Raw genomic sequence first — 16,052 nt, 5'->3', positions numbered from 1 at the left:
TTTAAAAATCCAATCTCCGCCCCATTTTGACAAAAAAACTCTTCTAGTACTAGTACTTTTAAAGCATCTACAATAGAAACTCCTTGACATGGTTTAAAACGAGGGAGCTCCCTCATTTTGGACAGGAAGCTCCTCTTTTTGGGTAGAAAGTGACTCCCTCTCCTTCCTTTTTTTAATTAAAATAAGAATTTTTAACTTAAATTTTAAAAATCAATTATTTTTTTATTTAGATCTTTTATTTGATGTAATGAATTTATTTTTTTAATTATTAATGTTATTCTATATTAGTAATTTATGAATTTAGATTTTCATTATATGTAAGTGAAAATATAATGAAAAAAATTGTATGATTTATAAAAAAATTGTTGAGAGTTAAAATATTTATTATTTAAAAAAAATTTCAAACCAAAACAAATGAGTAGAAATTTCACAAAAGGCAAATAATGACGAAATTACACGTGAAATTTAATTAAATAAAGAAAATGAATGATTCGATGGCAACAACTTTAATTAATTAATACTAAACACCTAGTTGAGCTCGCTAATTGCTGCTGGATTTATCCTTGCCTTAAAGTCCTGATTAAGCTCGTTTAGCATCATTAATTATAATATATATATATCCTAATAATTCGCCGCTTCGCAGGAACTAACTCTGTTTAGTGTGTTTGCGATTTTCTCGCTTTGATTTCCTTTTAAACTCCTCCGATCCTTCCCTTCAATTTCCACTCCAACTTGATCGATCGATCGAAATCTAACATCTCCTCGAACGTATTTTTAATATCATCAAACAGACTCTTCATCATGGCTGTCGCAATCGTCAACAATAACGATATGCTAATTTCCTCTTCCGCCGCCAGCGCCAGCGCCAGCAGAGTCGAGGTTCGCTCCGTGTGGGCTCATAACCTCGACGAGGAGTTCGCCCTTATCCGCTCCGCCGTCCCCTTCCACCCCTTCGTCGCATTGGACACCGAGTATCCTGGCGTCGTCGTCGCTTCCAAAAATCCCTACTGCACCCTCACCCTCCCCCAGCGCTACGAATTGATCCGCGCCAACGTCGAGGCCCTCCGCATCGTCCAGGTCGGTCTCACCCTCTCCGACGCCGCCGGCAACCTCCCATGTGCCATCTACAGCGACGGCACTTGTGTGCGTTTCGTGTGGGAATTTAATTTCCGCGACTTCGACATCAGCCGCGACCGTTACGCCCCTTCCTCCGTCGAGCTGCTAAAGGCTAATGGCATCGACTTCCAAAAGAATCAAATATGGGGCATCGACTCTTGCAGATTCGCCCACCACTTGGCCACCTCCGGCTTGCTTTCCTTTGGCCATTTTTCTCCCGTCTCCTGGGTTACCTTCCAAGGCGCCTATGACTTCGCCTTCCTAGTGAAGATGCTCGCATGCGACTGCAAATTACCAAAGACCATTCATGAGTTCTTGCACCTCGTTCACTTCTTTTTCGGCAAAAGGGTGTTCGATGTGAAGCACCTTTGCAAGCATTGTCCTGGCCTTTACGGAGGATTGGAGCGGGTGGCTTCTACCGTCCGAGTTGAGCGAGCAGTGGGCTGTCGACATCAGTCCGGCTCCGATAGCTTATTAACATGGCAGGTGTTCTACCAAATCGCTTCTCGTGTGAATCCACAACTCATCCATCGTCCAGAACACATGGGAACACTCTTTGACCTCCAGCTTCAATAGTATATACATATAGTAATCCAGCTAGCGGAGGTTTTTGAGTTCTGCATTAGAGTACATGGTTTATCATAGTTGATAGTCGTTCAGCATTAGCTTAATTTGTCCACGAGATTAATTGGCCATTGCTTCATCGTATCGTTTTGTATTTAAGTACAGATTACATGTTGTCGCATCGTCAGCAGATATGCAAACAAATTGTCAATATTAATTCTTTGGATCATGCGTAGTACTTGTTGTTTTATTTTGACTTAAATATATATAATCATCCCCTAGTGTAGTGTTCTGTGGATCATACTCTATTCAAATTCTGAACGATACTCAAATACATGCTACACTGCATGCATGATTGATCTTTTGCAAGGCTATTAATATGTGCATAGAAATGGCTAGAAATGACGATGTCATCATTTTAAAATTGATGACGTACGAATATATGGTTAGGATCTTATTAATCGTAATAATAAGAGCTCAAAATATTTGGCTTTATTTGTTGAAGAATAGAAATGATAAAAATTTGTTTTCTTTGATAATGGTAAATTATCATGTTGAGCCTGATTTCATTTTTTTTCCACTCTTCACAACGTTATATATTAACTTTTTTGTCTGGACGAATGCTACATGAATTTTAGTTTGGAAAGAGGTTTGATTTGGTTATTATTTACTTGTATCGGAACCATTTTTCTTGATTTTTCGAAGAACTAATTTATGGCATAGATTTAAATCAAGCTATAAGACACTTGGTATGATGAAGGAAATTTAACTTTCTTAACAATTAAAATAAATGATTTTTTCCTTTTATTGATAGTTATAGTACCCTCTAAGGCTTTAGAATTTAGAGTAACTATTTTAATGAATAGTGTTGGTGTTGTTACATGAGAGAGCGGTTTTTTTTTTCCTTTTATTGATAGTCTATAGGATTTTATAATTTATAGTAACTATTTTAGTGAATGGAGTTAATGTTACATAGTTGAGCGGTGCTTTGCTCACCTACTGGGACAAGGGAAGGATGACCAATGAGAGAACATGAGAGGGGGGCGTAGCTACATTATGAGGAGAGGGTGCGACCGCCCCCTCTGGAATTTTCAAAAAAAAAAAATATTAATAGTATATATTTGAAAAGTCCTCACCGCTATTTTGATCGATTGATTCACCATCGTTTGTCATTGGAAGATTGAAATTGGTCACATATTTAGAAAACTCTTGGCCTAAGCTATCCATTGGTACCACTTTTATAAAAAAAAATATCGTCACTTGGAATGTTAATATTAAATTAAAATATATAATAGTAAATGGATAAATTAAATGTAGAACACAAAGTGAGAGCGCTAAATTAAAATTGGATCGGATTTAAACTAAATCCAACAGATAGGCACACAGATAATGATTACGTTGATTTAAATCGGCATTGATTTGGTTGAGTTAGACATAGTACCGTGGTGCATGTTGTTTGCAGATGATATATTTTGTTAGATGAGACACATGAAGGAGTAAATGCTAAGCTAGAATCTTGGAGGGAAACACTAGATGAGAAAGGTTTTAAGGTTAGTAGATTAAAGACAGAATATATAGAATTTAAGTTTAGCAATATTAGAAGTAATGAAACAATTGTTAAGATAGGAGAGGACGAGTTGCCCGGAACTGAGAGATTTAAATATTTAGGATTATTTTTATAAAATGATGGAGGGATTGAGAGAGATATCTTACATAGAATACAAGCAGGATGAGTAAAATAGAGAGGAGCGTCGAGTGTTTTATGTGACTGTAAAGTACCTCTTAAACTTAAAGGTAAGTTCTATAAAATCGCAGTTAGACCTGCTATGTTATATGGAGCTGAATGTTGGGCTATAACTCGAGCACATGAGCAGAAAATGAGAGTTGCAAAGATGAGGATGTTAAGGTAGATGTGTGGACATACGAAGATGGACAATATAAGAAATGAGAGCATTAGAGAGAAAGTCGGAGTTGCATCTATTAAGGAAAAACTCTGAGAGACACGTTTAAGATGGTATAGACATGTACTTAGACGATCAATAAATGCTCCAGTTAGGCGATGTGAAACTATAATAAACATGCATATCAAACGAGGAAGAAGAAGACCAAAAAAGACTTGGTTAGCAGCAATAAAACAAGATAAAATTTATTTAAATATAGATGATGATATAATAGGAGATAGAGCTCAATGGCGTAAAAGGATTCATACAGCCGACTCCACCTAGTGGGAAAAGGCTTGGTTGTTGTTGTTGTTGTATTGATTTGGTTGAGTTATGACCGAAGCAAATTTAAAGTTTAAACGAGTTAGATCGATTTAAAATGAATTATGGTAATTTTGAGAAAATTTTATCTTACATTTTTTTCTCTCTACATACTGCAACCTTCGTCGTGTCATACGCCATCATCGCTATAGGAATGCTAAATATTATGAGAAAGCGATATCACAAATGATTTTTCAAATCTAAGGCATAAATAAGCTTTCGAGATTGGCGGATCGTTGTTTCAATTAGAACTTAGAGCTATGGTCGAAAATTTTAAGTTTAACATCATTTTTAGCTCCTTAAATTTAAAATTAGATTTTAAATTGTGAAAATCAACCAGTACTCATGTTTGAAATTTTTAAAAATAGCCCCTCTTAGTTTAAAATCCTGGCTACGCCACTAGGTGTCACACTCATACATGGGATAGAACGCAATGCATGCAGGAGGATTCAAACTCTAATAGATCATAAAGGTTTTTTTTTGGTTCGGATGTAATCATGTGACCTTAAACCACTCAAATCGAAACTCCTTTAAAGGTATACAAGTGATTAATAGGTGAAATTCGTAATAATCTAATCTCATGCTTTAAAAAATACTGTTTAAGACGTTTTCGGATGCTTCAAATTTTTGTTTGTTAATTTTTTTATTTTTATTAGGACTATTTTTATCTTTTTATATCTTAGGATTTTATGTCACATCATGTACAAGCTAGGCTTGTCACGATACTAACTTCACTCTCCATACATGAACTATTGTTATAATGTCACAGTAAAATATAGAGAAAAACTAACTAAACTACAGGTATATATCTATGAAGTACTCCACTAATGTTATATACATATCTCAGTACTAACCTGGATGTCAAAGAATAAGAAGATCCAGAAAGTGCAAATGGAGATAAAAAGATGTGCATGGAAATATAATTAAAGAGAGCAACATAATTTACAAATTATATTTCTATATTATTCATCTTGTATTCTATTCTTAATTAATTTCTTTAGTTCTCCTGAATTTCTCATTTTTCAGCATTACCCACATTTCACTCTTATTTTATTGAACAATTAATATAGTTGATTAAGTTGGTGAATCACATATATAACATATTCATTAAGGATGTATTGTATAAATAAAGGTAAACAACTTACAATTCACCTAATACGAATATATCATGTATAAATGTAAATGTATAAGGATGTGAGTGGCCTACAACCAACCCGAGAAGGATGCATCATATATGAGCGTGAACGACCTGTAATCCACTCGTAATGAAATGCATCGTATGTATGCACCTATACATACGTATCTAGGGTGAACGACCATCAATCCATTTAAAAGAAATGTATCATATATACAAGGGGTGAACAATCAACAATCCACCTAATAAGAAATACATCATTTGAGGAATACCCTACACTTGGCTCCATCGGTATACTAGTAGAGTGTGGCCATGTTGTCGAACTTGATTAGATGGTCCTCGGGGTTGGTTGTCCCCGTGTACTCCCCGATCGTCAACGGTCTGTAGTGAGGTGACAGTTGGTCGTCCAAGATCTCTTGAGAGAAGTACCTATCGATCTGCTCAAGATAGTCATTGAGTCAGGGTGCTCAGATAGGCGTGTCCTCTAAAGAGGACCCTTGTGTCCTTTTCGCTCGGCCTTGCTCTTCCAAGGGCGTGTGGAATAACGCTCAGTGATATGAGATTGATGCATTCGGTGCTTCTCGGAAGACGTTAATCAGCCTGTTGTTAGGCCTATGGTCGACGGGGTCTTCCGCTTAGGCTCTTGGGTCAGCTTGTTGATCGATTGCTGATATTGCTGGGTTGCTCGGTGCTTGACAGTCAGTTGTTGCTTCTTGCTATTGCTGCAGCATCTTTCCAGCTCGGGCGCTTACTAGTGTCTCCAAATCTTCTTGAGTTAGCGTCACAATGGTGAGTCATCCAGCGTCTTCCATCCTCACATTTCGGCTACAGGTGAAATTTCCACAGATGACGTCAAATATGATCCTACTTGAAAGTGGAGAAGATGGTTGGCTAGGAATGTGGCTATGCGATTGACTGGATGAAGACTTCACGCGGTCCTGCAAGACAAAGAGCGTTAGTGCCAGGTTGGGAAGAGGTTCCTGGTGTTGACCCTCCGACGCTCAAGTCAGTCCTTCGCTTAATGGAGAATAATAAAAAATTGTAGCTAGAGCGTGTAGAATAACAAACTTGAGCATACCTCCCCTTGTAAATGGGAACCCTCCTTTTTATAGTGCCACTGTAGTGTTTGTGCACATATTTTCAAGTGTATGCACATTTTCTAAAGTATCCTAGGAAAAGACAAGTCAAAAAGTGTCCATATACACCTTTCCTTAAGCGAGCACACAAATCCCTAATGTGACAGGCTGGAAGCTTCTAAAGTACAATCTGGCTGCTACACAAACCTCCAGAAGGGCACGATGAGATATGCCGATGGGTCCCACTGTAGGCCGACTAGACATCGACCGAAGGATGCTCGGCGAGGACGTCCCCACTCAGTCATACTAACAGAGCTATCTTCTTTTATTCGGCCTTTCTGTTGTTAGAGAGCCTTTCATCCGACTAGCCATGGCATTCGGCCGGGACGATGGTCCGGTGGATTTACGTCTTATCTCTTACCACAGTCACAGGCTCTCCATGGATGGTCGTTCGAACAATATTATATCCGACCGGTAGGAAGACCTATGCTTTGTCTATCTTTACTTTGACCTCCACGTCGATTGTTCTTTTCTATTTTGACACATCTTCTGTGGGGCCTCTTTTCATCATCGTATCAAGTACCTTTCACTGTAGGTATTTGTTCAATATTGTAATCTGACATATTGAAGTATTGTAGCATCTTAGTGATATAAGACTCTTGAGACAAACCCAAAAGCATTTTTGATCAATCTTTAATGATCTTTACTCCTAAGATGTACTCAGCTTCACCTTTATCTATTATATCAAAGCATCTACAATAGAAACTCCTTGACATGGTTTAAATGAGGGAGCTCCCTCATTTTCGACGGGAAGCTCCTCTTTTTGGGTAGAAAGTGGCTCCCTCTCCTTCTTTTTTTTTTTTAATTAAAATAAAAATTTTTAACTTAAATTTTGAAAATCAATAATTTTTTTATTTAGATCTTTTATTTGATGTAATGAGTTTATTTTTTAATTATTAATGTTATATTAGTAATTTATGAATTTAAATTTTAATTATATGTAAGTAAAAATATAATGAAAAAGTGTACGATTTATAAAAAAAATTGTTAAGAGTTAAAATATTTATTTTTTAAAAACCAAAACAAATGAGTAGAAATTTCACAAAAGGCAGATAATGACGAAATTACACGTGAAATTTAATTAAAGAAAGAAAAGGAATGATTCGATGGCAACAACTTTAATTAATTAATTAATTAATACTAAACACCTAGTTGAGCTCGCTAATTGCTGTTGGATTTATCCTTGACTTAAAGTCGTGATAAAACTCGTTTAGCATCATTAATTATAATATATATATCCTAATAATTCGCCGCTTCGCAGGAACTAACTCTGTTTAGTGTGTTTGCGATTTTCTCGCTTTGACTTCCTTTTAAACTCCTCCGATCCTTCCCTTCAATTTCCACTCCAACTCGATCGATCGAAATCTAACATCTCCTCCATCTCCAGCTTCCACTACTTTCGTATTTGTAATATCATCAAACAGACTCATCATCATGGCTGTCGCAGTCGTCAACAACGTTAACGATATGCTAATTTCCTCTTCCGCCGCCATTGCCAGCGCCAGCAGAGTCGAGGTTCGCTCCGTGTGGGCTCATAACCTCGACGAGGAGTTCGCCCTTATCCGCTCCGCCGTCCCCTTCCACCCCTTCGTCGCATTGGACACCGAGTATCCTGGCGTCGTCGTCGCTTCCAAAAATCCCTACTGCACCCTCACCCTCCCCCAGCGCTACGAATTGATCCGCGCCAACGTCGAGGCCCTCCGCATCGTCCAGGTCGGTCTCACCCTCTCCGACGCCGCCGGCAACCTCCCATGTGCCATCTACAGCGACGGCACTTGTGTGCGTTACGTGTGGGAATTTAATTTCCGCGACTTCGACATCAGCCGCGACCGTTTCGCCCCTTCCTCCGTCGAGCTGCTCAAGGCTAATGGCATCGACTTCCAAAAGAATCAAATATGGGGCATCGACTCTTGCAGATTCGCCCATCACTTGGCCACCTCCGGCTTGCTTTCCTTTGGCCATTTTTCTCCCGTCTCCTGGGTTACCTTCCAAGGCGCTTATGACTTCGCCTTCCTAGTCAAGATGCTGACATGCGACTGCAAATTACCAAAGACAGTTCGTGAGTTCTTGCACCTCGTTCACTTCTTTTTCGGCAAAAGGGTGTTCGATGTGAAGCACCTTTGCAAGCATTGTCCTGGGCTTTACGGAGGATTGGAGCGGGTGGCCTCTACCGTCCGAGTTGAGCGAGCAGTGGGCTCTCGACAACAGTCCGGCTCCGATAGCTTATTAACATGGCAGGTGTTCTACCAAATCGCTTCTCATGTGAATCCACAACTCATCCATCGTCCAGAACACATGGGAACACTCTTTGACCTCCAACTACAATAGTATATATATATAGTAATCCAACTAGCTAGCGGTGGCTTTTGGGTTCGAGTTCATGGTTTATCACAGTTGATAGTGGTTCAGCATTAGCTTAATTTGCTCACAGGATTAATTGTCCATTGCTTCATCATATCATTTTGTATTTAAGTACAGATTACATGTTGTCGCATCGATCGTCTGCAGATTTGCAAACAAATTGTCAATATTAATTCTTTGGATCATGAGTAGTACTTGTTGTTTTGCTTTGCCTTAAATATAATCATACTCTGTTCAAATTTTGAACGATACTCAAATACATGCTACACTGCATGCATGATTGATCTTTTGAAAGGCTATTAATATGCATAGAAATGGCTAGAGAAGACGATGTCATCATTTTAAAATTGATGCTGAATTTTATTTTAAAATCATATACATATATTGTCAAAATCGATCTTGCGCTTCTTCATTAGGCATATGTTCCTACTCAGTTATGGCCCTTTGCCTTTGTCACCGCCACCTATCTTATTAATCGATTACCTAAATGCAATCTTTCTTACAAATCTTCCTTTGAGTGTCTCTTTGCTCCATGCCAAATCACTCCAAACTTCACATTTTTGGTTGTCTCTGCTATCCTTGGCTTCGTCCCTATGCTTCTCAAAAACTTGCACACCGTTCTTCACCCTGTGTCTTCCTTGGTTACTCTCTTACGTAGAGTGCCTGTTTGTGCTTGGAGTCCTGTTCTGGAAATTTTTTTGTCTCTCGTCATGTGATTGTTGTCGAGTATGAGTTTCCTTTTGCTAGTAGTGGTTCTAGTGCTGGACTCTTTCCTAAAGCACTGTGTAGTATGACTCTCGAGGATTCCCGTGCTGCTGATTCTTCACCTATTTCCTCCTTTAACCCATGTCCCGTACCACCGGTTGTTCACTAGCCAGTCCCTGCTGAATCTCCACCTGCTGAACCTCTCCTTGTTGAACCTTCGCTTGTTGTGCTAGCCACAACAATAGCTCCACCCACACCTTCTCCTCCAGTTTAGCCTACTCCTAGCACCAACACCCATCCTATGGTTAACACATTCCAAAAACAATGTCTTCAAGCCTCATCCTCGCTTTGGTCTCACCGCTATCATTGACGCTACTCTGTCTGAACCTACAACACATAATGTGGCTCTCAAGGATCCCTGCTGGCATGCAACTATGTCTAAGGAGTTCGATGCTCTCCTTCGTAATGGAACTTGGGATCTTGTCCAATATGATACCTCTCAAAATGTCATTGATTGTAAGTGGGTGTTTCGGCTTATGCGAAAGTCTGATGGCTATGTTGACTGCTACAAGACTCGTCTAGTTGCTAAGTGATTTTATCAGTGCCCAGGTCTTGACTATACTGACACTTTCAGTCTTGTGGCAAAGCCCACTACTGTCCGCCTTTGTTTGTCCCGTGCTGCTTCCAAAGGGTGGTGTCGTCGTCAAATGAAACTGAATAATGCATTTCTTCAGGGTCAGTTTGATAATTATTTTTATATGGCTCAGCCGCTTGGGTTTGTTGACTCTGATTTTCCATCTTATGTTTGCAAATTGAACAAAGCAATTTATGGCCTTAAGCAGGCGCCACACACTTTGTACACTGCGCTTCATCATTTTTTAATTTGTGTTAGCATCATGGCCTCTCTTGCAGATACATCGTTATTTATTTTCTACTCTGGAGGTATCTATCTACTTGTCTATGTTGATGATATGATTCTTACAGGGAATAATGTTGATGTGCTTCAAGGATTCATTAATCAGCTGGGTGCTCGGTTCTCTTTCAAAGATCTAGGAACTTTATCTTATTTTCTAAGTGTTCAAGTTGTTTTCTCTTAAGGGGGCCTTCGACTCTCTCAGAAGAAATATCTGCTTGATATTCTTACCAATACCAACATGGCGAAGTCGAAACATATTCAAACGCCTATGGCCACGTCCGCATCTCTGCACCTCTCTGATGGCTCCCCTCCTGCGGAGGCTACTTTATCTCTTTTGCAATATCTCTCTTTTACTGCACCAGATATTGCCTTTACTATTAATAAATTGTCTCAGTTTGTGCATGCTTTCTCATCTCTTCACTGGGGGCTATTAAGTGTCTGCTGTGCTATCTTAATGATACACGCTCTTATAATCTGATTCTCCGACGACACTCCTCTCTCGCTTTGCATGTCTACTATGATGCTGATTGGACTGGTGATATTGATGATCACACATCCACTGGTGCTTATTGTGTTCCTAGGTTCCAGCCTAATTGAAAAATACCGGAAAATAGGCGAATATTAATAAGGGAATTTTTCGGAATTTTTGGAGATTTTTCGGAAATTTTTCAGAGCTCGTACGGACAAGTTGAAGGGGATAAAAATCGGATCCGGAAAAGCCTGTTTAGGCTACCCAGTTTTAATAAGGAAAAGTTTTATTTTTCTTTTCTTTTTTCCTTTTATTTTTTTTTATTTTCTTTAAATCCTTCGTTTCTTCCCCCTCCTAGCACCCGAGCCCGACGCCGCCTTCCTTTCATCTCCTTGCCCTAACCACCGGCGGCGGTTACTCCTCGAGCGTACAACCCTAGCGCCGGCCACCGCGTGCTCTCGCTGAGCCCTAGGAGCCGACGCCCTTTTCACACTCCTCACATCAGAGCCGAACTTCTCTCCTCTTCTTCCTCATCCCCTGCCCCTCACGACGACAGCATTCTCAGCCCTAGCCACCCGACGCCGACCACAGAAGCCGACGCCGACCCCAATCTCCGGTGCCCTAGCCTCTGCCCCGACTCCAGTGACGCTGATTCTTCTCTCCTCTGTCCAGCCGAAGCCTCGTCTGCCGTAGCCCTTGCTGTGGAGTTTCCAGCGCCGCCGCTGCAACTCACAGAGCCTCCCTTCCTCTTCTCGCGGACACCTGGAGCCGTCGAAAATCGAGCATCCGAACCCTAGGTTGGGTCCCTGAGCGCTGGCCGGAATTTCTCTTCTCGTGTCTCTGTTTGACAGTGCCGAAGACAAGGAGTTGTGCCCTAGTTTTGCTTTTCACAGTGGTTCTGTCTTCATTGTGATCTGCCCTAGCAGAATTGGGAAGGTAAGGGCCATACCTAGCTGTGGAATTAGGTTTGTGGCTAGATATCAGTTCATGTTTTTCTTTGCTTCTAATCTAGGTCACGGATTGGTGAGGTTTGGTGTATTGTGGGGTGTTTTTGATTTTTGGCAGCAACCCCATCCCGCAGCGGTAAGGTAAGTATTTGGTTTATGGATTTAGTTGACACATTTTTGATACATGTTCTAGGTACGACTTGATACATAATTAATTTGGTTATAGGGTGATTTAGGTTTATAAGTTGTATAACTGTGTGATTGGGGTTTATAAAACTAACCCTAACTAGTCAGTGGATTAGAAATTAGTTTAGCTATTTGTTTATAATTAAATTAGCTAAACTGTGCGATTTAACACAGGACTTTGACGCGAGACGAGATCGGACCTTTCTATTTTCGGAGGCGGGTACTTTGACTTATGTCTTTTGATATGCATAATAAAGTGTTTAACATATAGCAATGATTGTGTTATCCTTTTGATTCGGTTGGTCACTACATGATCTGTTACATGTTGTTTGTTTATTTATTATGCACTGCATGTTATTATTGACCTGACCATACATGCTTTCGGTAGTGACCCAACCATATGATACATCATGTTCAGGACCTAGGGTTTATATGATACCCTATCTGTTTGTGTACCTTCCATCTGATACATTGACTTGTGGTACACCTTTTACTTATGTATGGATCTTGCTATGCTATTCATGAGATTGCCATGCTTAGTATCATGCATCATGTTTGCATGCTGCGATTGTCGGCTCCACTATGGTTGAGCCCATCGCCAGTTACATGTACTGCACACACCACCACCACCCATGGATTAGTGGTATATCAGGCAGGTGTGTGGCGGTTCTGCTGTTTGGCTCCGTTGGTCTGAGGACTCAGCGTGGTAGCCGGCAGTCAGTTCCGCTCTGTTTGGCTCCGTTGGCATTTAGTGTAGCAGCGTGGTAGCCGGCAGATGGTGGACTCTGTTTGGCTCCGTTGGTCAGGAGACTCAGCGTGGTAGCCGGCAGAGATATCCTCCCCGTCATTGTGTACCGGGAGATGAGAGCATTGAGCTCCCCCATTTATGATTTGGGGACAGAGGACAGGAGTACTCCGACAACATTCCATCCACTCAGTCACTGTCAGGAGCAGTGATGTCCGAGTGCACGGTCACCATATGCATTTATTGCATTTTATTGTTGTGATTGCTGCACTTATATGCTGCATTTGTATGGATGCATTTGATTGACATGCATACAGGATTATGATTTCTTCGGTCTGACGACCTGTTACCTTTGTACCTTGATTCCGGTTAGTACAGTTATCTCCTTATTTCATTTCAGTTGCATTTATTCCTTTTCGTATTCAGGAGACTGTACGCATGTTTAGGGTTGTCTGTTATTTGTTTTATTATGCATATCAGTTGTACCTGCTGAGTGTTGGACTCACCCCGCCTCCATTGTTGATATTTTCAGGTTGAAGCTGTTCGGAGCAGTTCCAGTCACTGGCCCCCCATCTGCACGTAGAGCCAGTTCTCTACTAGTTCGTTATTTGTTTTTATTTGGCCTTTTTCTATATCAGACTTTGTTTTTAGTATTGTCTTTGGATTTTTCCTATGGATATTGTATGGGTGATACTTTTTGATGGATTTTTGATATGATATTGGATTTCATTCTACTACGTGCCTGCCTGGACAGCAGAAGAGGTGAGTTCGTTGGATTTGAGCTTTACGAGTGTAGTGGAATAGGGTGGATTTCGAGTCAGAGTCCTATTGTTATTGATTCCTTAACTGCGTGGTTGTGACAGCCAGAGGCTGAATATCTTTATAAACTGCGTGGTGTTTGTTTTAATTTGTGTTATTATTCCAGCCGCATGTGGCTGAGGTATATAGTGCATGTAGAAAAGTTTCAGATTGTCCGTCGTACAGGGGAGATGCTGCTGAAATTTCTTTGGACAGAGACTCCTCCGGGGCATGACACTAATTTCCTAGATCTCCAAAAAGAAGGGTTATGTTGCTCGGTCGTCTACTGAGACTGAATATCATGTCATTTCCTCTACTGTTGCAAAACTACAATGGGTTCTATCTCTTCTTAATGAACTGGGTGTGGAGACTATGGCCTCTGTAGCATCTATTTATTGCCATAATATTGGAGCTACGTATCTCTGTGTAAATCCAGTGTTTCACTCACACATGAAGCACATTGCTTTGGATTGTCATTTTGTTCATGAACTGGTTCAGAGTGGTAAAGTCTGTGTTCTCATGTCTCGTCGTCTGACCAGTTAACTGATGCATTGACGTGCTCGACTTCATCTTCTTTGTTCCAAGATTGGTGTCTCTACGAGCCCACCATCTTGAGGGGGCCTATTATGGATATCTTCGAATATATGGATATCTTGCAATTATTAGGATATCTTGGAATATATGGTGCATAAATATTAGGATAACTTTTGAATATGCTTTCTTATCTTTATCTATTTATGATGTATATACTTTGTATCATTATTCTTAATTAGTGAAAATATATTCTTTCAATACCTCTCTTTAGTTCACAGTACATGAACTAATGGTGCATGGGATATTCAAATGGATTGGTAGGTGGCTTGAATTTACTTGAGTTTTCAAAGAATCCTTCTGAATTTGCTACATCGGCAAAATGGCTTCTAGAGTTTGTCAGGTTGAAATGAATTGTTATCATGAATATTGTAGAGATTCTTTTGTTTCTTTTGGGTGCTACTACGACTACCCAATGTTGATTCAATTTAGGCCTCATAGCAATTGTCTTTTTTTATTTCCAACACATGCTTATTGTGGTCACTATTACTAGAAAGAATTTTGGTAAATAATCTGAAATACTTAAAGATTTTCTTGATGGAATTGAATATGCATCTCATCCTATGCATGTATTAGTTGCACAATGAGAGTAACTGTAAAAAAAAAAAAAAAAAAAAAAGATTTGGGACGAGCAATTTATGAATTTAAGGTTTTTGAACGAATGCATAAAAGAAAATAAGGTACTAGAGAGTTTGTGGATAACAAATCGACTCAAGTTAATGTAAGTCAACATAATTAATTTTTTATTATCTTGTATTAATTCTTACTTGTTTGTTTTTATATTCATTAAACTAATACTAATATAAGCTATTATAATATGAACATGAACAATATAAAGAGAGATAAAATGTTGATAATCAATCGACTCAGCCTTCATTTAATCTCAAATCATGGTGTGATGTGGTGGGCAACTCATGTAAGGGGAGGGTGTATGGATTTGGACACAATCAACACTTTAGAAGATCATACAATGGAAATTCCAATAAAATGTGCTCCAATGAGAAGAACAAAAAATTATCTCAAGAAATTGAAAACAAGTGCACTACTAGCAAGAGGATGGAGGAAGAATTGTCTCATGAACAACTTATCGCAGAAGGTAGCCAAAGAGAAGAAAATCTAAAGGAGATGATTCGTAAAATGATTCAAGAGGCGAGATATACAAATCATTTATATCCAGGAGGATCTGGTCCTCGTGAGTGTCGCGATAAGCGAAATAAAGATTAATTTCTTTATCTTTGATAATGGTTAAATATAATTACATGATGTGAACACTTATTTATTTCAATATTAATTGTATGAGAGATACTCTTTGCATTGGAAATTAATTGTTTTATATATTTTTAATTTGTTTGAAATGTGTGATTGTTTAAAGTATTATGTAGATGAGAAATATAAAATAATATAAATTTAGTGATAAATTTAAAAATAAAATTATATACGTATCTATAAATAAACAGATTTGAAACAAAATTTATAAAGAGAATTATAAATGACTTTATAAATAGATTAAAATTTGTATTTATTATGTAATTTGAGATAGACTAATGACAGATTTAAAACAAAGTTAGAGATGAAATTTGTATTTGAAATTAATTTCATTTGATCAAATAAAAACATATTCATAAATAATTTTTCAATCTGTTTTTAAAATTAGGTGGTGTTTGGTTGGTGGATTTTGGAATGAGGGAATGAAAAGATAGTAATAGAGGATGTTTGGTTAATGAGTTTGGGAATAAAAATTTTGGTATCTTTCCTAAAAAATTTGGGATAAACAAAATCCAATTAAACACATGGGTTTAGAATTGATTCTCGATTCTTAACCCTTCCGGCGGACATTTTTTTTCCCAACAAAAGCTTCTTTTTTTTTTGCCCTAAGCCCAACTTCTCTGCGACAATGGCATCGGTGCAAGTCATGGCCTCCTCTTCGACGACAGCCTAGGCTCTTCGAGTGCGTCCGTCGCCGCCTCCTCTTCGACTTCGTCTTCCTTCCCTGCCGCCCCACTCCACAGCAAGCTAGGAAGCTCAAGGTAACCCTTAATCCTAAACCTTTATTTCCTATTCCACAAAAAAAGAGGGGGTGACGGTCTCACTGCTGATGAGCCGATGAGGCAGCCTCCTAAGC

General features: G+C 39.2%; 2 protein-coding genes across 2 annotated transcripts; both read left to right on the top strand.

The window, feature by feature from the left end:
• The first annotated feature begins 801 nt into the window (after window positions 1-801).
• On the top strand, window positions 802-1,692 carry LOC122013842 (probable CCR4-associated factor 1 homolog 11). Its single transcript, XM_042570061.1, has one exon. The coding sequence runs from the start codon at window positions 802-804 to the stop codon at window positions 1,690-1,692; it is 891 nt and encodes a 296-aa protein (XP_042425995.1).
• Window positions 1,693-7,646: 5,954 nt separating this feature from the next.
• On the top strand, window positions 7,647-9,871 carry LOC122013841 (probable CCR4-associated factor 1 homolog 11). Its single transcript, XM_042570060.1, has 2 exons — window positions 7,647-8,474; window positions 9,614-9,871. Exons 1-2 carry the CDS (start codon window positions 7,647-7,649, stop codon window positions 9,869-9,871), a joined length of 1,086 nt encoding a protein of 361 aa, XP_042425994.1.
• Window positions 9,872-16,052: the final 6,181 nt, after the last annotated feature.

The sequence above is a fragment of the Zingiber officinale genome, chromosome 8B, assembly GCF_018446385.1.
Source record: "Zingiber officinale cultivar Zhangliang chromosome 8B, Zo_v1.1, whole genome shotgun sequence".
Classification (NCBI taxonomy): domain Eukaryota; kingdom Viridiplantae; phylum Streptophyta; class Magnoliopsida; order Zingiberales; family Zingiberaceae; genus Zingiber; species Zingiber officinale.
This window is presented reverse-complemented; position numbering and strand designations above follow the sequence as displayed.

Coding starts and splice junctions, on each gene's coding strand:
- LOC122013842 (XM_042570061.1), top strand. CDS start 802: ATGGCTGTCGCAATCGTCAACAATAACGATATGCTAATTTCCTCTTCC.
- LOC122013841 (XM_042570060.1), top strand. CDS start 7,647: ATGGCTGTCGCAGTCGTCAACAACGTTAACGATATGCTAATTTCCTCT. Junction 8,475..9,613: donor TCTACCAAATCGCTTCTCAT/GTGAATCCACAA, acceptor AATGTCTTCAAG/CCTCATCCTCGCTTTGGTCT.